This window comes from Camelus ferus, chromosome 15 (assembly GCF_009834535.1).
Source record: "Camelus ferus isolate YT-003-E chromosome 15, BCGSAC_Cfer_1.0, whole genome shotgun sequence".
NCBI lineage: Eukaryota > Metazoa > Chordata > Mammalia > Artiodactyla > Camelidae > Camelus > Camelus ferus.
In genome coordinates this window covers 25,477,489-25,502,282 of record NC_045710.1, presented here as the reverse complement: position 1 = coordinate 25,502,282, position 24,794 = coordinate 25,477,489, and the positions used below count along the sequence as shown (strand labels likewise).

At 42.7% G+C, this 24,794-nt stretch overlaps 1 protein-coding gene across 4 annotated transcripts in view; it reads right to left on the bottom strand.

The window, feature by feature from the left end:
• Positions 1 to 24,794, bottom strand: part of CRIM1 (cysteine rich transmembrane BMP regulator 1) — a 186,692-nt gene that overhangs the window by 102,837 nt on the left and 59,061 nt on the right. For 2 of the 4 annotated variants that reach the window (XM_032497337.1, XM_032497335.1), the window contains 2 exons: positions 2,258 to 2,500; positions 1,087 to 1,207 (listed from right to left, as the gene is read on the bottom strand). The exons of 1 other annotated variant lie outside the window; for it this stretch is intronic. In XM_032497337.1, the coding sequence (XP_032353228.1) occupies positions 1,087 to 1,207; positions 2,258 to 2,500 (364 nt within the window). The remainder of the gene's footprint in view (positions 1 to 1,086; positions 1,208 to 2,257; positions 2,501 to 24,794) is intronic. One more of the 4 variants, XM_032497336.1, reaches the window with a different exon arrangement.

Below are 24,794 nucleotides of genomic sequence, written 5' to 3'. Positions count from 1 at the left end.
AGAACAAACTCTGGATGCCTGCTCCAATCATGCACAAATAACTGATACTTACCTCAACTACAGACCATATACATTCCTATCTTATCAAACCATTTGTATAATCACAGTTACTCATGCAACAAACATGGATGCTATGCCTGGTGCTGGGACTGGGACTGAGGGAGACAGAGGTTAGAAATGGAGATAAGGAAGGCAGTATTTTAACTCTGGATGTTAAATGTAGAGCAAAAGTTGAAAGAAATGAGATGACTTAGGCAAAATAATGACTTTGCGATCTGGGAAAGATGGAGGAGAGGACCTGGCAGGGAAGAGGTCAGTGGGGGAAGGGGGCATCTCAGCGGGGGAAACAAAGTAAATCCTGTGCTTCCAAGCTCGGTCTTTCCCCAAGCAAAGCTGAAGCGCCAGCTCCACGGTGCTGCTGTGAAGACTGCCGAGGATGGGACCTGGGGACCCTGGCGCTCTGGAGCAAGCCTGGTCCAGGGGGATGAAGGGGATGTCCTGCTACTGAGACTAAGATGACAGCAGCTCTTCCTCCATCAAGCCAGAGGGAGATGTGTTTGTTACTCCAGAAAGCACTAGAGGAATTTAAACTCTTTGTTGCCTCAGAAAGTAATAGGTCTGGGTAGATGTGCAACTGCCAATGTCAAGGATCCCTGGGGAGCGAATCTATGACACATGCAGGGTTTCATCCCATTGGACACAATGGTTAGGGACCTGTAAGGTTCACTGCGGAGGATCAAATGACATGCCTATCACGGATGGATACCTTGCGGCCTCCCTGGCCACATGTGGAGGGGCACATCTGCCCATTTGGTTCCCAGCCCGCAAGAGTGCACAGGCACCATGACCTGAGGGACCTCTAAGAATTAGAGACTTAACCTGAGGACACCTGGCTTTGACCCGAGGCACGATGCATGTGGAAGTACCAAGTAATGATAACAGTTCAGTGACTTCTCCACAGAGACAGGAGGGTGCTAGGGTTCCCTGATGCTTGGGGAATACAAACTGTGTGCTTGAAACTGTGCCTTCAGTGATGCAAACACACACGACAGAGGAGAAAACTTGATAAATGGATGACAGACCGACCTTGTGGGCAGGGTGCAGCAGCCGTCCGCTGTGAGTCTGACTTGAGTCTCGTAGCTGTCCAGGGGACACACGGCCTGCTGAACGGAGGGGCACTCCACAGTGCTGCAGTCCACGCTGAAAACTGGGGGGCAAACAGAGCACTGTTCACTGCTACGTTTACTTGCATTCTGAGTCCTCAAACGAAACACTGGCTCTTCACAAACTTTAGCAGTTTCCTTGCTCCCTGGAAACTCTGTCTTAGCATTGGCATTTTCATTTCAGTCAACATGAGAGAGCTATAATATAACCCAAATCTTCTGTGCAAGAAAAGCAGAAGACAGGACACTGAAGAGTTAAGATGAAGATACAGAGAGTTAAACCAAAGGTGGGGGTGTGGATGGTGCTGCTCAGCCAGAGGCGTTTCTGATAGAACAGTTTAAGAGATGGTCAAGGGACTGACTGACTGGCTTGTGCCTTTATCTGGCAGGTAAAACAAAAAAAAAAACAAAAAAAAAAACAAACAAACAACTGACCAGCTGTTAGAAACTTGCAAAGAGGAAATCACTACAGTCCAGACCCATTCACAGACCACATTAGAAATGCAGCCACGAGAACGAGGAGGTTAGAAATAATATAAAGCAAGAAACAGCTGGGACATGACAACAAAACAAATGTGGCCAAGAAGCCAAGTAAATAGTCAAGGATGACTTAGCACATGCTATAAAGTCAAGGGACGGATGGTGGGGAGCTGGCAAGGAGAAAGATTGGGACTGAGTATTTCATGATAAAATGTCTGTCATTTTGATGCATATATTCATCTAAAAATAACTTTCTGCTTTATGTATGATGATTGTTTTTAAATGTAATACTTTAAAGTGACAGATAGATCTACAAATGAGGGTGATGACCTTCTCTGGGGGAATGAAGCAGGCAGCCATAGTACCACAAATTTTAATCCTACCGCCCCCAACAAGCATACTTTGAAGGCAAAAAAAAAAAAAAAAGAGAGGAAAAGACAGGGTCCCTCTCTAAAGGCACTGATGTGCTAGCAGATCATCCCTCTGGTTGTCTGACTGGAGGGCAGAAGTCAGGCTGCCATGAGCCCAAAGTGTCCTGCCGAGAATGCCCAGCGTCATGTGGCAGAAGGGGCCTGTGCCACGCTCTCGGCTGCTGGGACAGAGCCCGCGCGTACCTGGTTTGCACTCATAGAGGTCACAACACTCTCCCGGCTTCCCTGAGGCTTTGGACACAAGTATGTTCAGGTATCCCGGCTGGCAGACTTTCCGCAGACAGCCGGCGGGGTCACACACGCAGCGGCTGGGGAGGGGGCAGCACTCCCCCGGGGGCGCGTAGCCCTCGATCAGAACGGAATCCTCAGGACAGCGCGGAGAGAACTGGACTTCACAGCGGGCCTTGGAGCAGTCTGGCTTCTCTTCTAAATGGGAGAGAGAGAGCTTAGCACGGGCCCAGGGCCATCCCACAGAAGCGCGGGCAGCCCTGATGACCCACCCGCTCACCAGAAAGGAGGGGAGGGGACGAAGTCTGCTGAGAACCCTCAAACGCAGCTGAGCCACCCGTGGAAATCTCTCCTGAGATCTGCTCATGACGTCAGAATGAGAGGCCAAGCTGCCGTCTTGCCCACGGTCCCACCTCCCTCTCCCCTGTGTCCAGTGCACTGACCGGATGAGGAAGGCAAAGGGCAGATGCCTGCAGAATGTGCAGAATCTGAAAACAGGGCTTTGCTGCCTGCCGACCAACTGAAAGGTCTTTAAGTTTAAAAGCAGCTTTAAGAGCTGTTCCTTGAAAACAATGTACATTTAAACACCAAAGTAGATCCACAAATAACTAACGGCTACTTCGGGGGCTGGAGACAAGGTGCATGACGTTCAACACGGGGGAGCTCGACCTCCAAGCTCTGAGATTTGAGGAGATGACTGTATGAAGAGGATATGACTCTGGGATGTGGAAGCTTAGCAAGATGGCTCTGGAGCCAAATTCCTCTATAATTTCCCTAAGTGACATCTGGTGTGTCTCTATCCCTAGCAGAGACCCAGCAATGGTACCTTGTTCTCCTTTCTCCAATATTATGTTACTGACCTCCTGCTGTGCCTCCATTTTTAGAGATAAGAAAAATAAATCAAGCAAAGTCCTAGCTTCTGAAGCCCCAGTCCATAGCTCAGTTTCTTGACTCAAGCTTTTAAGAAACCTGCACCAACATTAGGCCTTTGAGGAGAAGATGAAATAAACCAAAAGTACATCATCACAGCTCCACGACCTTTGGGTGGAAAGAGTTCAGAAAACGTTGGGTAGAAATAATACCATGTGGTATAGGGCTATGTTTGTAAGCTCTGCTTTTCCTAAGGTAAGACCCACACAGAATCACGAAGCAGGGTTAGACGCAAGCGGTCGCCTAGTGTAGTCTATCTTGTAGATAAAGAACCTGAAACCGGGGAGGTCAAGTGATCTGCCTGAGGCCAGGGGTGGAATAACAGCAAGAATCCAGGCCTCCTCGCCTCCAGTTCACTTAGCTCTTTATATTACAAAAGGGGATCTATTTCCAAAACCAAGTGTCCTTCAGGTCACTTTCTACCTTGATTGCCGTACCTTTCATTTCTCTGTCCATCTTCTCTGTCTAACTACTTCTCGTCCAATCAAAAGATAGTGCAGGAGAGCCTTCATACTCATAGTTCTAGTAAATTCTTTCAAAAATATTTATTAAGTGCCTGCCGTTCCAGCAGCTTGCGAAAACGAAACATAGATCCCTATCTTCATACAGTTTACAATGCAGTGAAGGGTGATAAAAAACAAACAATAAACATTATAAATAAGCAAACGGTATAGCCGAAGACGGAGATAAATCTGGGGGGAGAACAGAACAGAGCAAGGGGGAATTAGAAAGCACGGAAGAAGTGGGGGGCAGTTACAGTTTGCTCAGAATACGCATCACTGAGAAGCTAATGTTGGAAGGGACTGGAGGAGTGCAGGGATGGGCCAAGGAGATGCCTCGGGGAAGAGCGTCCCAGCGGAGGGAACAGCTGCCGCACTCCGGTGTGTCCCGAGAAGAGTTAAAGGCCAGTGTGGCTGCCGCAGGACATACAGAGGATGCATTTACCCAGTTTTCACATTACCAACCCCAGCAGCTGCCTGGAGAAGAGAACATAATTAACTAATGAGGAATTCTACTCCTGGATCCCCATCAGTGTGGGCAGAACAAATCAAAGAGCTGAGGAGGAGAAAGTGAATCTTGATTGAGATGGAGTTTGTCAAGGTACATTCAGTAGACGGCTTCTCTGGCAAACACGAACACGCAGTCTCAAAATTAATAAGGGCACAATGACTTTAATTGCAAATAACACTTAATTTCTACTCTTGTTAATGTGCTGTAATTTAACTTACTCTGTATCACATTCTATTACATTCCTATTTTGCACAATACCCGGTATGTATAATCAGTTTTCAAACATATGCTTCAATGAAACATGTTTTCATTAAAGTACAAACATCTCAGGTCTTCCTAGTTATTTAAGTTTCTTTTAACACTATCAACATGGTCACCTACTGCTGTGTGTTTTGTAGCTCAAGGCTTGAGAGCTTTATTTACTTCTTAAAACCTGGCTTAGTAATCCATGTGGGATAACGTAGGCTGCCACAGACACTGGACCACAGTCTGAAGGGATTTAAGAATGTTAAAAATAAGGGTTAAACCCTACTACGTGCTTTTTCAACTATTCTCGAGATTCATATTGGCTTCCTTTTAATTTACTATAATATAATCAATTAGATTTTAAACCATCCTTGTGTCCTTAGAATAAAGCCTATGTCTAAAGATCCAGCTATATCTGACCTTCTAACACTTTAAGATTGCTAAATTAGTAAGTTTGAGTGATAGCAGCCTGTAGCTCTCTCTTTTCATGTGTGTGTACTGGCCTCATTCCAGTCTCAAGTTTCAGAGTTACACTAACTTTTTCAATGAGCTGTTTATCATTCTATCTCTTTCTCTGCTGTAAAGCAGTTCAAATAACTCAGGAATTATCTATTCTGTGATGTTTTCATACAACCCACTTATGAAACTATCTGAATTCTGTACTGTTTTTGTAACGGAGGAAGGAACAGGTTTCTTCTTTGGTTATTAGATTACCAGGTTATTCTATTTCTTTTAGAATTACCTGTACTAACATATATTAGTAAAGAAATACTTGATTTATACAGATTTTCAAATTCATTTCAGGCTTTACGAACCAAGCTTTCTTTTTTGTAGTTGATGTGTTCACGGGTTCTTTTAAGTTTTTAAATTTCTTCCTTCTTTGTCTTTCAGATTATTTAATTGGCTTTTCTCTAGGGTTTTAAGATTAATGAATGCTCGGTTCACTTTGATTTCACTTTTGTTTTCTCAGAAATGCAAATAATTTTCATTATGATTTTAATACTTTAGCCAAATTGTTCTGGTTATATTCTAATGTTCAATGTGAACTGCTCTCAATGTAACTCATTTCTAATTCAATTTTGATTTCCTCTTTAAAGACCTGTTAGAAGAGTGCTACTAAACTTCTGCACAGGTGTATTTTTTGGCTTTCCTCTTGAGTTTAATTTATAGTTCCACTGCCTCGTTGCCAGAGAATGTAGGCTATATAATTTTCTACTTCCGTAATTTCTTGAGTTTGTTTTCTTTTTGTTTCTGTTTTTTTGGCATGCACGTGTATGTATGTGGACTATGGCCAAGTTAAAAATACATGGTTATTTGAAAAGAACATGTATTCTGTTTACTTGATACAAACTTGCGTATCTATTAAACCCAACTTCTTAATTATGACATCCAGCTCACCTGTATCTTATACTTTTTATCGGCTATCCAAGAAGGATCTATAAAAATCTCCCAATATGAACCAGTAACATCTCATATTTCTAACAGTTTTTAACTTTAATGTTTCAAAGCTGTGTTGTTCACTTCAAAACTAGCAGGCATAAAATTCAAGCCTGTTACACTGACTTGGCAAATTGCAAAATGATGCTTTCAAAGAATTTAGATTTCTAAGATCGAAATCTTTTTAAAATTTGGTAATACTTAACTTTTTTAGCTTTATTCTTCTCTTCTTTCTACCATCTATTCACCTCTCAATAGACCACCTAGAGCCCTACTCACCCAGCATCCTTCCCTTCCCCCAGCCAGTCACTAGCCTGCCGCTTAAACCCAACCGCGGTTACCATGGCATCAGGAGTTGTTTTTCTAATACCTTCTTTCTCAGCCTGTTTCTAAATTCTTGCAGTGGATTTCATTTATTCATCTATGTCTCTCCTCCATCCCTCTTCCACGGAGAAAATAGGAGAAAATTACAGATACACCATGTGTTTTCCATCATTTAAAAGGCTTTTCTGATACTACCTCCGAGTTTTAAATTTTATCCATTTGAAGAGAAGCCTCTCCTGATTCTTTCCCTATGGTGTCTAACAAATCTATATATAATACTTAAGTAAATTAACAAGCTCTTCAGTCTGGTTGCCCTGGCAACACGTTGAAACTGGCATCTTAAAAAAAAACAAAACAAAAAACCCACAACTGCCCCAGATATAGAAAGACCAAAATGACAGTATCACTTGCAACAGAAGTAATTAAGGGAAATAAGCTGGTTTCATAATAGTAATAATCTTCCTTTAAGAGGTTAGCCCTTAAAATATTTGACAGGGTCACCCAGTATGAAAGTGACTTTACAATAATAATGGCAAGTTTGTATCAATCCTAGTCACTTTAAACTGTGTGCCTGCATTCTGGCCAGCTGTAGACTTTTTCCAGGTCCTTATGTCAACAGGAAAAGTATAATCATGATCTACAAGTAGCAAATGCATTCAAGAGTTTTCTGCTTAAACAAAGATTTAAGTAAAACCAAAGCCATATGAAAAACTACTAAATGGGAAAAGAAAAAAGAGAAAAATTATATTGCCAGATTCTCATTCCAATCTATTTAATTTTTGTATAGTCCCACACATCTGACACTGCAGCCTTCCTCCTCTTTCAAAATCTCTTAAAATGGTCTCCTAACAATAACAGCAGATACGCTGCGCACTTATTAACGGAAGACAGGCAGGATAAAATGGACAGGTAACATTTAGACAGGCAACGGCAAAGTCAACACTGCTGGGCACTCTGCTTGCCTAAAATCTATCCTGAATCTCACGCATACAACACACATGCATGGAGGTAACCCATGAGCATTCTGAGACAATCCTTGGGAGTTCCAACTACGGAGATATGTCAAGGAAACCCAAAATCTGGATTAGACCTGGTATCACAAAACTCAGTAGGTAGAACAGAGCAAAGAAGGGAAGAGTCTGGGATCACAGTTTCTTCACACCTCACTCTGGTAATCTGCTTCCGTTACAACCTCAATCCTTTGAAATGAAGTCTCGGAGTGGCTGTGGCATCAGCCCAGGGTGGCCCAGAGGCCACCAGGTGGTCCTAGGAGACACCTCCTCATGGTACCAGCTGAGATGCAATCTGTGAATCCTTCTTTCACCCATTCATTCAGCAAATTATTTACTGAATGACTTCCATGCGTCAGAGGTTCCAGGCACGGGGCTTAATGCAGGGAATAAAGCAGAGTCCTTGCTGGCCTTCCTGGATTTACCATTCTGGAGGAGTTACACAACAAAGAACTGCACAGCATAAAGCCAGGTGGTAACAAATTCTTTGAAGCAGAATCAGCAATTTGGGCGTACTGCACTGGCCAGGTGGGTGAGGGCAGATGTCTCTAGAGGATGTGGCACCTGCACAGGACCCAATGAAAGGAGGGTGAAGGCAAGCAAGTTGCAGGGCAGGTGTTTCAGACACGGGGAACTGCAAGAACAAAGGCTCCATGGCAAGAAGCCCACTCTTCACATAGAAAACATTAATCTCTACTATTAAGAAGACATCTCAACAAGTAGAATTCACAGGTAAATAATACCAATTAAGACTTATAAGAAATATATTCTGATGGATGGTGTTTCTTATTAAGGATTCAAGTCTCATGATCATGCAAGAGCAACAAAAGCAATCTCTACCACTGGGCACCTTCTATGTGCGAGGTACCACGCCTTGCCTTGTGCTCACATCCTTCGCACTCCTGTGTGAAAGAGAGGACATCTTCACCTATCCTTGGCAGAGGAGGCACAGAGAGGCTAAGAAACTTGGCCATGGTCACAAAGTAAGTGGCAGAGCCTCCAAAGCACGCTCTTCCCCCTAGTCACAATTGCCGAAAGCAAAAGGAACTGCAACTTTCCTAACCAGTTCTCCTGGTATTTGATTGTTTAGTCAAATGGCTATATTCTTGCTCAAATATAGAGGGCAAAAGTAATTTGCCAAGATAAAGACATTCAGGGTCTTCGGGTGTGTCCTCATGGCTCTCTGCTTGGCCACCCTCCCCATTTCCTTTGCTCCTTGGCCTCACAGACACAAAGAAGCAGCTTTCTTATACCTGGCATTATTTTGCTCCAAAAACTTCTATTACAAATGCAAGACACATGTCACCCCTTCATTTTTAAATTTAGAGACTGACTCCTTTAAAGTTACACTGTGAATTCTTTTCATTCACATTCCATGATTTTATCATAACCTTTTTTGGCAAGCTTCGCGGTGAAGACTTGTTCCGCACAATCATAACCCTGAGGGGAAAAAATTAGGCTTGTTGATACAGTCCCAGAAATATTTCATATTCCAGCTCGTTCAGAAACACCAGCTGTACTTTCCCAGCACTTTTTTTACTCTGTATTTAGGATTTAACAGTGGTGGGATCTACATAGTCTTTTCTTGGTGGTTTGTGAAAAATGCCGTATGAAAATGTTTTCAAATACCAAATAAAAGTTAGTTTGCACCAGAGTGGAATATAAATTAGCCCAATATAAAGAAAAATAAAAGATACGTAAGTCCAACACAACATGTGATTCTGGAACTCAGTGGTTCTCAACCCTGGCTGTGTATTAGAATCATTTATAAAGCTTTTAAGAATGCCACTGTCTGGATCCCACCTCAAATCAATTATATCAGAATTTCTGGGGGAGGAGCCTGGGAATTAATATTTGTTTCAATAGCTTCCTGGGTGATTCTATTGTGGATTAGGGCTGAGAACCACTATGTTACTCCTCTAAGCAAAATGGGAATCTTTACAATGAAGTTCCCTATTGACAACAGAGCTTCTCCAAGGGCACGTTCAAACATCCCGGCAAATGGCGGCTGGCCAAATGCCAAAGCAGCATTGGGCCCTCCAGATCTCTGCCTGCCACCAAGTTATCTGAGCTGTATGCTGAGCCCACGGTAGCTCTAGGAATCTCCCAGACTACACATCTTTTCTAGGCAGGATGCTACTGAATTGGGTTGAAAATGATGCTTTTGATTAGAGTTTTGCTACACAAAGTGTGGCCTCTGGACCAGCAGCAGCTGGGAGCTTATTAGAGCTGCAGAGACACAGACCCCCGTGCCAGGCTTACTGAATCAGAATCTGCATTTTTAGCAAGATTCCCAGATGAGACAAACTGCTCCAAAGTGGTGGTTTTCAACAGTGGTCCATGAACCAGCACAGCAGCATTTCCTGGGAACTTGCTAGAGATGAGAGATGCAGCTCCAAGGCCCCACATCAGATCTGCAGAATCAGAAATTCTAGGGATGGGGCCCAGAAATTTGTGTTGGAAGAAACCCTCTAGGTAATTCTCCTGCAGACTATTGTTTGAGAACCATAGTGCTAGAATAATGATTCTCAGCATATTAGAATCCCCTATGGAATGTTAAAAGCTCAGATCAATTAAATCAGAATTACTAGAAGTGGGACCCCAGCATCAGTAATTTTTAAAGTCCTCAAGGTGACTCCAAGGTGCAGTCAGGACTGAGCCACTGTCCTCGGCACTCCCCTTCCCCTCCACAGCACCTATCCTCTGCCACCATCCCCTATACTCCTCCCAGGGGATTCAAAGCTGCTTTCAATCTTAGGAAATCTGAATCAACACGTTCTCTGGAATCTTCCTGAAGGAGGTCAGAGCTTCCTGGAAGGAGTGAACAAAGCTTAGAGGGGTCTTCAGGATTTCCTCTGGTGGCAGGCGGTGGGGGGGAGGGAGCAGGGAGTGGGAGAGACAGGTCCTAAACGTGGCCTGCATGCAACCTAGAATTTTAAATCCTAGCTTACTAAAGTTGATTACAATTTTGAGTCCAGAGACATTTTATTTCATCATCTGTTAATTCATACCAGGAACATGTATTCAATTTACTCCCAGAAGGTTTTGCCATTCGAATAATTACATTTATATATTCATAGATGGTAACAAGTTTAAAATGTAACAATGAATTTATTTTTAAAAATCTGGAAACAAAATAAAGCCTAAGGATAGTTTGGAAGAATGTACAAAGAATTGAAGATTGGTTTCAAAAAGATTAATTTTACCTAATAGGCTTCTCTGAATACTTTGCATCCCCTTTTTGCCATAAACATAAGCCCACAAAAAGGGAATGAAAATTACTAGAGAATGGGACAAATGACTAATGAGGAAAACTTAAATGAACCAAATCTGTATAGTCAGTTCAGCAACATCTTAAGAGGAATCTTCATAACAGCTTGAAAATGTCACAGAGGCATAAACATTAGAAATGAAGAACTCCCCAGGGCGGTGTTTAAACGGAAGGCAAAATCCATTACAGAACACAAACAAAGCCTCTATTTTGCTGAGTGATTCTGTGACTTTGGGTGGGTTGCTTTCCATATTTCAAGTTTTCCTCCATAAAGGAAGGGGTGCTGCTACTTGGTTCTTCCCTTGTGTAATCACAATATTGAGAAAATATACACAAGTGTCAGATGCTAGAGAGGTGAAATGAAGAGTCTGGTGGTCCTCATCTGTGTAACGAGGGGCTGACCCTCGTGGGTGTCTTCTTTGAATACACTCCAGCCGGAAATCCCGTGAGCCCTTCCTATGCAAGCAGTTTCCAGGGACTCCTGGCCTCTGCTCCTTTAAGGAAGATCAACAGATGACTGTTGGATTGAAGGAGGAGCAGTCTTTTTCTTTCAGAGCTCCAGCATTTGTTAACACTGTAGGGTTTTAGCAATAGAGTGGAAAATGTGAGCTTATGTGATTTTAAAAAACAAAGAACAACATACCAAGGGTACTGTCGGTAACCTTCTGGGTCCCAAAGGTGGTATATGAATCTCCAAAGTCCTCAGAAGGACTCCGAAGAATATTATGTGCTGATATGACATCTTCAAGGGTTCCTCAAAGTGACTACATGTACATGATTAAAATGACATACCAAGAACAAAGAGAAGATGAATCAAGGACAGGTAGAGCACTGAACAACCTGGCTGCTGTTCTGCCTTCGCTGGCAACAGGAGCTGCAAATAAAGACCAGCAGGCGCTTTTACTGCTCAACTGGTGGTTCTCATGGGGGCTGCACATTCTGGGGGGAAAAAACCCCATGTGGCTAAGGAGACAGAAATAGGTTTTTGAAAAAATATTTCGGCCATTTATTTCTTTCTTCCTCTCTTCTTTTAAATTTCTGTTTTACTGAAGATAAAGTACTTGTTTGTACTACTTACTTGCCATGTAACAGAGGTCACCTTTCATCTTTCTGATGTGGGAGTTAGTATAGCTACTGGTTTACCACGAAGGTTTGAAAGGCAGAAACAACCATGCTCAAACCATGGCTCTGCTACAACTAGCTGTGTGATCTTAGGCAAGCTTTCTGACCCCTCTGCGTCAGTTTCTGCAGGGTTGTTGTAAGTTGTCACGCAAGATAATAAATATTGCAAGCAGACCCATGCCTGGCACAGCTAAGTGCCCAGCGGACAGTAGTTCTTACCCTCAAATCATTAATTATTAGGGAAAAGTCTAGGTTTTGAGTCGGACCTCAGGATACTCAGTATACCCACGTGTTAAACAGGGCATAAAAATACTTATTCTACAAGGAATTTGGAGACTAAAAGAATGTACAGGTTCTTTTATATTTAAAATACTGTATCATATAAATATAAGAGTATTTCATATATTTGAATGTGTATGTGTGTATGCATGTGTTTACACATTCTCACACACACAGACACTCATAGGCCTACACGTCCACTAACTCCTTCTTCTCCGTTTGTTTTAAACCTAATGCCCAACATGATGCTGGGCTTGATGAACACAGATGTAATCATTAAATGTTTGCTATTATTCACAACAGTAAAGTTGATTATGACACACACACAAAAATGATATATATATCCCTCCACACACACACATCCTAGCACGCTAAAAGTTGTGCTCAACTGCTGTTTCTCTGTCAGCCTCCATTACTTTATTAATTCCTTTTTTTTTTGTTTGCTTTTAAAGGGAGGTACTTTTTGAGGTCTTTGCTCTGTCTGGAGAGAAGGAAAGAAGCTGCCTTACTCAGGTCGTTTTCCCTGGAGAGGCTTCCCCAGCTATTTCCGCATTCAGGATGTGCTGACAGGCCCTGCTTACAAAGGTAGCAGGCTGACAAGTGGCGAATAATGGTATAATGGTCAAGAGTGCTGCCCCAAACCAACAAAGGCCCCTGACATTTACCCTAGAGGGGGTTCAGGCCCTCCCTGGGGAGAAAGTGCCCCTCCACGTCTGGAGGTCGGCACCTCTCAGAACAGCCTCACTCCCTTCCCAGAGCTCCATCTCTGAGGGCTTCTCCACCTTTCTGCTCCAGCACCAGCCTTCTAATCAGACATGCACTGGGCCGAGCCCCCGAGAGGGCCCCACGTTTCTATGCCGTCTTTGTCTTCTCTGTGTACCCACGGCATAAACCCTCGTCCACGGCGACCGCCAAGCAGGCACCCGGAGACTACAAATATGTGAGCTGCAGCTGAGCAAAGGGACGTGTTTACTTTCCATCCTGAACTACAACTTGACCCGCAGCAAAAACAAAAATACTGCAATGTGTATTTTTTTCCCAGAAATGATAATTATAGTACTCCAAACATTTTTCAAACTTCAGCTATGAAAATGGAAAAGGCATTTCAAAAAAATAATTTATTAAATAGGCACTTATACTCTTAGTAGCCCTTACATGGACATTCTAATTTTTTTCTCCATAGCCATTAAAGGTCTTGGCTCCTGGCTCAACACCCTCTTCCAGGGCGAGGTGGGGCTCAGCCTGCTGGGCTGAGAGGTAAGTGGCTTAAGAGCCCTCTCAATTCAGTGCAGTCTGCGTGGGTTTATAGCACCTTTTTCCACCTCAAAATTATGGGCGATTTAAGCAGCACAGTTTGCACGTGGGGTGACGCACATCTGGCTGATGCTATGCCTGAACCAGAAGCAGGAGGCCAGATGGGCTCCTGGTACCAAATTCAGGAGGTGCAATATTTAGACGCCTCTCAGGAGCATGTGAATCCCAGCTTCTGTTTACTCCTCACCTCACTGTCCACCTGGTCCTTTTCCTCCAGCCACAGTTTTCCTGTACCTGGTACTCTCATCGGGATACAGCCACTGTAACGATCACTCTCAGCTTTTGAACCCTCTTTGGAGCTCCGATTCTCACTTGAGCATTCTCACTTCTTTAAAGCATAGATGACGATCCAGCCTCACCTCCAGAGCTGCTGATTTAGTTCAGCTGGGTTGGGGCCTGAGGACGTGCACTTCTAACAAATTCATGGTTACTGATGCTGCTACCTGGGTCCCACGCTTTGAGAACCACTGCTTTAGACTTTATCTGTTTGGAAATTCTAGCCTCTTGCAAGCTCAGCCATGCTCTCTTCTGCCCCAAGTCAAAGCTGTTTCCTCTACCATTGTCTCCATCTCTCACTATACAGATGCTTGGTGGAGATGGCTATAGGTAGTGCAAAGATAGTGATGCGCTTGATAAACCTGATGGATCTGAACAACAGAGGTCCCAGCCAATCGCATCCTCTCCCACATTCAATAGCAACCTGCAAGGAGCTACCATCTCAGGCCTGAGGCAAAATTCAGAGAGCAGCTCATGGAGAGAGCAGGCACAATGCTGGATGGCAAGGAGAGGTCAGGGCTGGTGGCAAAGTGAACACTGTGCGCACTGCTGTGGCTGCTCCCATATTTCAGGGACAATTATTTCCAAGTATTTTCCGATACAATAAAGGACGGAGTGATTCCATAAGCAAGTCTAAGCAGAGTGAGTTAAAGGGGACACAGCAGTTTATGATGAAACAACTCTCATAGACTCACACTCCAATAATTGGTAATTTGTGGCAATGTGGAATAAGAGTGCCGTGAAATTTAACTTTACGTGTACTGTGGGGACTGAGTTCCACAAAGTTGCTTGGGACCTAAGTTCTTTTTATTTTTTGGCTTTTCAATGACTGCTGTGTTAGCCGTTGTCTACAGTCTTCCAACCAGTGGAAAGGGAGAAAAGTGGAAGGAAGGAAACAATTCTAAAGGGCACAGTGTGAGAAGCTGCTCTATTGTTTCTGCTCCATTCAGAAGGCCAGGACTTAATCACATGGCCACATCTACCTGCAAGGGAGTCTGGGAAATGTAGTCTTTACTCTGGGCGGTCCTATCCCTATTTAAAATTGTGTATCTATGGAAGAACAGGGGAATGGACACATGGTCATGAGGCATCAAGAAACCTCTACCATAAGTTTCCTACGAAACTAAACTGTACACACAAAGGAAGTATCTTCAGTTTTGAAGAATGAAAGTAAAAAAAAGCATTCTGAAGAATCACTAGAGGAACACTCAAATAAGCAATTCATGTGCTTCTTGCCAAAGATCCACACCGAGGTGTTAAAAGTGCTGGGAAGATTCTTATTCATTCAGCAACTCCACAAATATTTAATAATCAAATACCATGGTAAGAGGCACTGTGGTAAGTTGTATATTTTAACAAAAGCAAGGATATAAATAGAAAACCTTTAGCTATCAGCAAGCCTAGATTTTTCCTCACATATAAAACTTGAAGCAGAAAGCCTGAGCTACTTTTGAAACGTTCCATAACTCAGAATTTTCAATAAATCTATCTAATTCTTCCTACAACTAAGATATGAAAAATAGATGGACTGGAGACTTGAAGGTTTAATTGCAAGACAGTAGATGGATTCATATGCTTGTTTTTGCATAAAAAACGTGGGAACATTTCTATCCACAGGACTTACGTGCCAAAGAAGAAGTTTTCTTCACCAGAAATTCTTAGATATAAATAGAGAAAACAGTGGCCTAAGAGAAGCCAAATGACTTGCCCAGTTCCCTCGACCTGGTAGGGCCAGAAGCCAGGAGCCCTGGGGAATCCCACACCAGTTCCACCAAGACACAAAGCCATCATCCTAACTTTCTCATCCTGCAGTCTGCAGTCTGATACTCATCTCTTCCATAATAAAACTGCTTAGATTCTAGCTTAAAAATTTGATCACAAAACTCCTTTATCATGAAATCAGCAAAATACACAAACCAAACCAAACCAAACCAAACCAAAAGTAACCCTTTATAAGTAGAGTGGCTAAAAAAGGTCAGAAGAGCAACCTCCGGTCATAGGGTGGTTGGGGTGCTGTCCACCACCCAGGTGCTGATAGGCTACACACCCACACAGACAGAGCCTCACCCTCTGAAACACGGAGAACAAATATGCCGGGAATGGGAGGGATGGCAAGCCTGCCAAGATGGACTGCAAGGGCAATCTGTACGCACACCAAAAGCCTTGGGACTGGGACCTGGAGGGAGACAGCTCTGATGAGGAACACCCGAGGGACTTCTCTTTAACAATCTAATCCCCAGGAAACTTAGACCATTGGCAGTTTCCCCCAGCCCATTCAGAAGATGAAGCCCGGCCAGAAAAAAGTGTAAACTCTTAAGACCAGAGTAGCTGGTAACACAAGACAGGGTCTCTCAGCATTAAAGATGATAGAAAGCCTCATGTGGAAGCTGGAGATCTGCTTCCAGGACCTTGGCTTGCTGTAGCCTCCACCTCTGGACGTTTTCCTGTCTGTAAAGCCCCTCCAGGATGCCCTGGCTTCCTCACATTTCCAACAGTGCTTCTCTGCTCTTGTTCTGCTCCTGGGTTTTGTGGCTGACCAGACTTCTTTGGACATCTGCACCTGCTGATGACTGAAATCCTGCTGATACGTGTAACCCACAATATTCAGACTTGGTCCTGATACTGAGTGTACGCTTCTGCCTGCCCAGTCTCAGAGCTCTGTGGGTCCCTCATCCAGCAATGAGGAGAGAGCCGGCTTCTCTATTCTTCCCCATTTTCTCTTCTTACTAGTTTCCTGTTTAGAAGTCACATCTATCCTTATTCCCCAGAAAGCCACTTTTTAAAATTCAGGGTTTATGTCAATACTACCCTTTGTCCATGTTATAACTGAGAGATTAAAAACTTGCTTTGGAAGGGGGAAAGGCAGTCTCACAGGAGGCTAGATATGAATGAACACGGGGGAGAGGTAATCTCACAAGTTTGCTTTAGTGATACTGGGAGCCTGTGGGCTTGCTGTAGGCAAATTTGTATTGTAAGTATTTTTTTTAACAATGGAATAAGATGCCACTTTTTCTCCCTGACAATGCCCAGTCTCAGAAGACTACGGCCCCAATTTCTAGTTCTACTTGGAGATACATTTTTCATTGCCTTCCCTATTCAACATGATTTCCTCTTAGAAGGCTCACAGAATCTGATCAGCCAGATATTCTTAAAAAAAAAAAAAAAAAAGCCAGTGTTTGATACAAGTGGCTACTAATATATGCTAGAAATTTTACCTGATCATAAAACTTTCAACAACAGGAGCTTTAAGACGCCTCAATTGACCTGCGAGATTAATAGTGTAATTTAAAGAGGCTATTCAGTCACCATATCATTCCTGGGCCTCCTATTAAGAAAAAGATGGATGGACAGCAGACTCAGGATTTCCAGAAGAGAATTCCCAAGGTCTCTGCAAACACTCTAATTGGTGTATGATGCCATAGATTACAGGTGCCCCAGAAAGTACAATTTTACACACTGGCCGGTATACTCACTGAGATATTTCTAGAAATTGCTATTCCTTGTTTTTGAACTGTGCATTTCAGAAATTCAATCTACTGCCAAATGCAGCATGCCCGCTTTTTAATTTGTCCCAGATTTCTGTTTTCTGGGAAAGTACTGTTACTTCCAGGACCTCTTTACTCCTCTTTGCTCTTTATCACCAGCCCTAGCAGCTGGCTTTGTTTCATAAAGAAAAAAATTTTGACCAGCTCATGACTTTGCACATACGGGATAATGAGCTAAAAACCACTGGGCAGCTGGCTTGTCACCAGCGAGGTTATCTGCTTCTGTATAGGTATTTCAAGCACACCTGATTCAAATTACAAATTACTACATGTCACGGATCTTCTGGGTCATTGTTTCATGAATAATTGAATTCGTGAATGTTAAATCAATGAATCGCAAGGGTCTGCTGTGTTGATTTCTGTGTAATGAATCTTGCATAAGTCACGGTTGTTCCTATTTAGCAATAACCCTGTACCTAGCTCTCCCCTCCCCGATGCCCACTTGAGAATGCATTCAGAAGGATCCTCCTCATCTGAGCCTCTAATGAGAATATTGGAGACAAAAAGCATTTGTCACCAGTAAGCCTCCTTCTGAGTCAGAAGAATTTCTCACTTAGCAATTCCAAGGGCACCGTGAGGTCTAACTTTCACCCTTAATTATGTCAATAGGAGACAAATATTATTAAATTAATAAAATGCCTTTTTTATATTGGAAAATAACTTAGATGAACTTACAATCACAACTACAAAAATAAGCAATCTCAGTTTAAACTGTCAGAAATACATAAAGCTAATTGAGTCATTCAAGTGAGTTTTAAGTAATGCATCAACTAGCCACATTTTAAACAGTATTCCTGGTGAAATTAAAAGGAGAACTCTGCCCAGCAGCTGCTCTTCTGAAACTAATTCTGAATGAACACATTTCACAGTTGAGGTCTTATTCTCTATATGTTTAATCCCCGAGATGCCATTTTTTAAAGTTGAGAACCGTACCCCGCACCATCTTTACATTAGCCAGAGGGCAAAAGTAGCGTTCATTCTCTCACTTAACAAATGTTTCTGGGGCAACTGTGTGACCCACAGTAAGTGTGATACATGGTTCCTCATCTCCACAAACTCACAATGGAGCTTGGGAGAAACAATGGAGGACCAGCAAGCACAGTGCAAGCTCCGGCCACAGACTTAGTCCTGGGCCTGTCACCAGCTGCTTATGTGATCTTGCACATTTTTTTTCATCTTTACCTCTATGAGCTTCTGATTCCTCTCCTATCAATGGGAAGGTGAGCAGAGGATTCCCAAGGTTCTTTCCACTCCAAGAAGCAGAGAACAATACAGGAAAAGTTAAGTAACAACACAGAATAATAATTAAAGAGGTGATCCAAGGTAGTATGTTATTAAGTGGCAAATGAGTGGTAGAGACAAGAGGACCCTGACTTTAGAGACAGTAGGGAGTACTACCCATGGTGGCTGCTGAGAAAGCTTCCTGGAGGAAATGTAATTTCTAGCGAGGCCTTGAAATAGGGTTAGGATTTAACGCAGGTATAGCGGGGAAGCTTGGGAGTAGGGACCACTGCTAGCCCAGGATGCAGCCTGGGTGAGAGGAGAGTGACATGATGTAGCAGGTCAGTCACACTGCCATTCGCTCCACTTCCCAATGACACACCCACAGCCCCACGGCCGAAGGGCACACTTCGCCCTTCCCTGACTCTATGCTCTCACTAGGGGCTGCCATCCCCTCCGACGCTCTTCCCCACATTCATGGGCCAACCAGACTGCCACCATATACCCATTCAACATTTACTGAGCGCTTATTACATTCCGGCTACTTTGTTAGGGATTTGGGGTTACAAAGGTTGAAAACACATGGTTCCTGTTCTCACAGAGAATCCTGGTCATTTTGAAGCAAAACTCAACTGCTCTCTGAAATATCCCTTCACCTGTTTCCTCTCCAAGTCTGATTTCTTCCTCTATTTTTATAGACTTTGTACATATATCAATTTTACAAAATGTTCACATTGTATCATCAATTACTTATATTTATATCTTGGTATTCTAAGACCAAATGTGATTTCCATGAGGGCTGGACTTGAATCTTATACTTCTTTGCTTCCCTACATAACGCCTAAACCACAGCAGATAGCCATTCACTCATACTTCTCACTAATATCTCCTCCTAGTGTCTCTACTTAGGGTCTGTCTACTTGCCTACCTAGCTAGCAAGTTCCACGACCTAACTACTAGTGTGTGACCCTGGGCAACCACCTCTCTTAGCCTTGGTTTCCTCATCTGTAAAATGAAGAGAAAAAAGTTTCTACTTCACTGGTTTGTTGATAGGTTTAAGCAACACACCTCGAGGCTTACACTGGCACCTCATACCAGTGATCATTCTCGTCAGCCGTTGACCCTAAAACAGCTCTCAAAGTTTCTGGGATCTTTTTATAAGTCATGGAATCAAACCAACAACATCAAGGCAAAGCTTCAAGTGACACAACGGCAAAGGACTCAAATAATTTAGCACAACAGTCAGCAACACCAATCCAAACCACAAGCCTCCTGGTCTCAGCTACTCAAGAGCAAGAGGCCTGGAGTCGCTAACAAAGGTTTAAGTGTCACTGTTCTCTTCCTCTAGAAGAGTCTGCGCACAATGAACACCGTACTTCAGCCACACTGATTTTGTTGACAAAGGATCCCTGTAAAGTTGATACAGTGCTTAAGCAATTGAGCAGAGGGTGTGTCTCAAGGTGTAATGAACTTCATGGACTTTTCAAAGGTCTCCAGATCCAGCATGGCAATTATTTTTAAAAAGTTAAAAACATGCTCGACCAAAAGCCTTAAATAGGCATGCAATTCAAATGAGTCCTCTTCCGGGGTGACTCGCGCTTAGGGTCCTCAGTATGACACTAGTTACCTGAAGAAGTACAATGGAAATCAGTTCTGAAAATAAACCACCTAAATTTATTTGCAATTTTCAAAGGTCTACAGTGCACTGAAATGAATTCTTAAGTACTCACAAATCTCTGACTCAGACAATTTAAGAGACTGTTCCATAGAGTTGGGAAACACTAGAACGGAAGTAATTCCATTCTCACCCAGCACTCTAAACACTGTTTCTATTATATATACTATTTACATGCTTGAAAGAAAAAAGGCTCAGACTGGATAATCCATTGCAGTGTTTCTGTAACTAGTCCTGGGGTCTGACATATTTAAGGCAGCTAAGAAAATATGACAAGGACAGACAATGGACAAGAATCAAGAGAACAAATTTTGGCCCCAGATCCATCACTAACTTAGCAGTAATAGGCCACACAGATCCTGGTGAGAACCACCATTACCAAAGGATTCAACGAAGCATCTGGGGAGGTGCAATGAGTATATCATGGGAATAAAACTGGCATCATTAAATCTGGGGGGAGGAAGCAGGGAGGTGCAAAAGATCATTTAGTTCAAGAAGCTGACTTACACCACATTATTTAAAATTTTTTTTACCATAGGCATCACATCATTGTCACAGACAAACCAAATCTTTAGTATCATAACAGCCTCTGGAGCAGAACTTTCCCTTTCCAGATGGGTAAGCTACTACTTATGGGTGAACTATTAGGAAGTGTAAGTAGTGAAATAACTTGTATGGAAGAAACCCTCGCAGTTACTGAGAGCAAAGCCTCTCTGAGTCTCAGAAACACAACAATGTTTTGGACATTGGGAATTTCATATGATACAACCATTCAGTTATACAGGGGAAAAAAGGTCTGCCTTACCACGTTCTATCTGCTGGACCCTCTACTAACAGATGCAGGTATATTCCCTGTGTGGTCAGGCCACTCAAGGTGGCTGTTTTCTCACGCTCGGTACATCCCCTGCCTGACCAGTGCCTGCTTCACCTACACCTGCTCACAGGACTGACCTTCCGACATTCTCGTCCCAGGCTCTGGCTAGTGACTGTTCTCACCAGAGGTGGTGAGGGGTGTACCCCTTTGCTGGTTCCCCTGATAACCGACAAGCTAAGCTGAGGTCAATTCCCCTGTAACTGGTGACCTCCCACTGCCCCCAGGAGCAAAGCCTGCCACCATGTCCTGCTCTCATCTGCCACATACCGAGGGGAATCACTTCAGGACCCTGCTTTAGACAATTAAGATTCCCCCACCCATTTAAACCTCTGTCACTGACTCTGGGCTCTTTCTTTGGTCTTGAAGCTGGGCGAGTACAGACCTTGCAGGCCTGCAGAGTGCAGCCCAAATCCCCACATGTACAGTAATATACTAACTAATGTTCTTTTGGAATTAAACAATATTACATTTAATACATAAGATATGACAGCAAGCTAAGGGGGCAAAGTCCCCATGAAACAAAATAGTAGGACTTACACATTCAAATCATGTTATTCTACAAAGTCACCTTTAAGAAGTTACAGAGTTATTCCAATTCTGCTATTTCTCAACACCTTTCTGTAATGTTCTTTTTGACATTTTCTTTAAAGGCAGTTCATGAGATTTACAATGAAATCAGCCTCAGTGCCCAATAGTTCTACCTTACATTTTAGAAAGAATACAATTCCCCAAAGGGCTCACCTATTTTATTAATCAGATATGACTCCATATGCCTTTGGCTATTTCCCAAAGTAAAATCCAACTTTAAAGAAAGTTATTCATGACCAAAGGCCTCCAAGAGAAAAGTGCTGCAAACGCTGAAGGCAACTAAAAACGAACGAACAAACAAACAAACGAAGGAAGAAAGAAAGGAAAGAAAGGAGAAAAGGGAGAGAAAAGGGGAGGGAGGACTGAAGGAGGAAGGGAGGGAGGGAAACATGCACCCCGTACAAGGCAGCCTGACTAAAACAAGCACACGGGCTTCTAAGGTACTGACTGTGAACACCTTCTAGATTTTAAATATGTTTGGAATTTGGTTCAAATAGTCCCCACCCAAGAATCTCACTGTGAGGCAGACCTTATTACATTTTATTCTACTCTTTTTGCCAGTAGGTAATTCCCTTTCCCAGAGTAAGCTAAGGCAATACATTTGCAACCTGATTGAAATGTTAATAGCTTCTCATTAGTTTTCTGACCGAAAGTAGAAAAGATTGGGTTTAAAATGAAAAAAAGAAAAAAAAAAGCAACTGGGTCTTTATCTAGTCATCTTGTTAAAACCAGAAAAATGACTAATAAATTTTTTTGACCAAAAAAATGCCATCAAGAAATGTGTCGTTTGCTTTACGAAGGTTAATTTTAAACAGTATTTAACACAAGTAAATAACCATTTTAAACAGCACTGATTACAGCTCTTCATCGTCACCCAAATGCTTCTTCAATAGCATCACTTAAATGCACAATTTCCCCCAAAAAATTTTAATTTAATTAGAAAAAACAAACCACAATTGCATAAAAGCCATATATTTAAGCTTACATAAAAACTTCTTTGGAAAATCTCTATCTTACAAGTTGAGACTATAAGCACTGAAATTAAGCTGTTTATGGCTTCGGGTTTAATTTAATTTGTAGTTGCACAGGACCAGAGATCAAAAGATTGTGTGAAACACTAGTTTTTACAATGCTAAGGCAATAAAATCTCTAACTTCTTCACTGAGTGCTCTCAGCTACTGATGTTAAACACCGCAGAGCCCCCAGGCTCCCCTGCGAGTTACCACAGGCAGGAGCGGTCCCAGAAGGGAAACACGGTGTGGCCACCCCAGCATCCTTGGGACTGAAGAACACAGTCCACATGCTGTCCCATGGCACTCGAAAGCTCTGGCCTCTGGGCCTGACCAGCCCCGTGTCTCATCTCTACCATTTGTCCCCTTTCTCCACTCTTGTAGGACCCACGCCTGTTCCAATGACAGTGCAAGACACTGTTCCCTCAACTGTCCCACATTCTCCCGTATCTCATGTCTTTATGCCTTCTCTTCCTTCCCAGCTGGTAAACTCTTACTTGTCCTTCAAACTCCAGCTTCACAGAGGTGGAGACTTCCCTGCCTTTCACAGAGTCAGGCACAGGGATGATGGAAGCACCCACACATGCCTTTCAAAGGAGACTCAGGACCCAGGACTGCAAGAGGAAAGGGTCTTTGCTGCAGTTCTAGCCCCTGTGTCTAGCGCTGCAGTGACATCACTGGGGATCGTTAAATCTTGACAGATTGAATAGCTGAGACAATAAAGCAACAACTGATTCAGAACATGGGATCCAGAGTGACCCACTGAGTTTCAATCTTAGCTCTACTCCTACCTTCGGCAAGTTACTTCACCCTTTTAACTTACTTTGTGGGATTCTTGTGTGTATTAAATAAAATAATCCATACAAAGTGCTTGGTGACCACCAGCACACGGTAAGCACGCGAGAAATGTGTTATTCTTACATCACAGTCTCATTCACAGAAAGAAGAGTCTTATTTTTAAACAAATGAATTAAGCTAATATAGTTTGCTGGTAGGCAAGAGAACATTTTCACCATGGAAGATCTGAAAGACAAGATATAAGAAGAAAGAGGGCAGGAAGTGAGAGAGAATTAAATATGTGTGAGTTAAGGGCTCAAACAAACACAAAGACAGGAAACAATAAGACTAAGAGGAAATAAGACTCAGAAGTGAGTGGTGAATGTTTAAAATGAGCAGAGAATGGAACAGGGTTTTAAAGTTACAGGGTCAGTAGAACAAAGAAAACAATCACCTCATTGGGCTTTAATGCCACCAATTTGGTATGAATTTAAATTATTTATGAGCTGCCATCTTTCTTAATCTCACCACCAAGTATGACCAGGGTATATGACCACATCCCAGGTATTTTAGATGTGCTGCACAGAGCACTCGTGTCAGAATATTTCCAAAAGTCCTTCTTCAATTTCTTTACTCATGCATTTCTCATCTTTAAATAGTAATTGGTTCCAGAGAAAATAAAATGAAACCTTATGCTCAGATTCTAACCTAAGCTTCAGGAATAAGAAAGCAGTATTAAAAGAGCTCGCTCCCCTGGCATGAGACCTCCTTCTTAAAATCAGTGTGTTCAGTCTCTTCAACATGATAAATAAGGTATGTGTATCAAGAACTCGGCACATTACAAAGAACATGGAATGTCAGTGGCCTGGATCCAGCCTTAACAAGTGGCCAATATCAAACCCACCTTTTCTGGGATGCCAGTGAGTCTATTTCAAGTGGCAATAAAATGTACTCTTGTTAATAATGCAAATAGAGGACTCTAATATTAACCTAAATACTGCAATGAGCTGCAGTTTTTACTGCACCATGTGCTTATCCTGAAACATCAATTTCAACATTGCAAAGAGGTACTAGATGCAAATCAAAAGGACAAAGCAATGAATGAATCTCACCAAAGTATACACGTCTTAATGTTGCAAACCGTCAAGTTCTCTCTCAACAAAGTTACCATGTCATCCTAATAATAAAGAGCTGTATATATAACCAGAACTTTAGTTTTAAACTTTAGGATACCTTCTTAGACATGAAGCCTACACACCATTTACCTGAATCGTTAGAAAAACGTGCTTTAAGTAAGTGAGTGTTGAATGAGCAGCATCCACTTATATTCATCACGGGGATAACATCAGGATAAACCAGGTTAATAATTACAGCAGGAGAGAGGAAGGAAAGTGAGGAAGAGAGACGAGACGAGACGAGACGAGACGAGATGAGACGAGACGGAAAGGCCAGAGCCCAGATTTGTATCCAACTTTAAACAGTGGTAGCGCCGCGGCCTGTGACATAAGTCCAGACTCACCGTCTTGTTCTCATAAAGGCAAGCAAGGCTCTGGAAGGTTAAATGACTTACCCAAGGTCACAG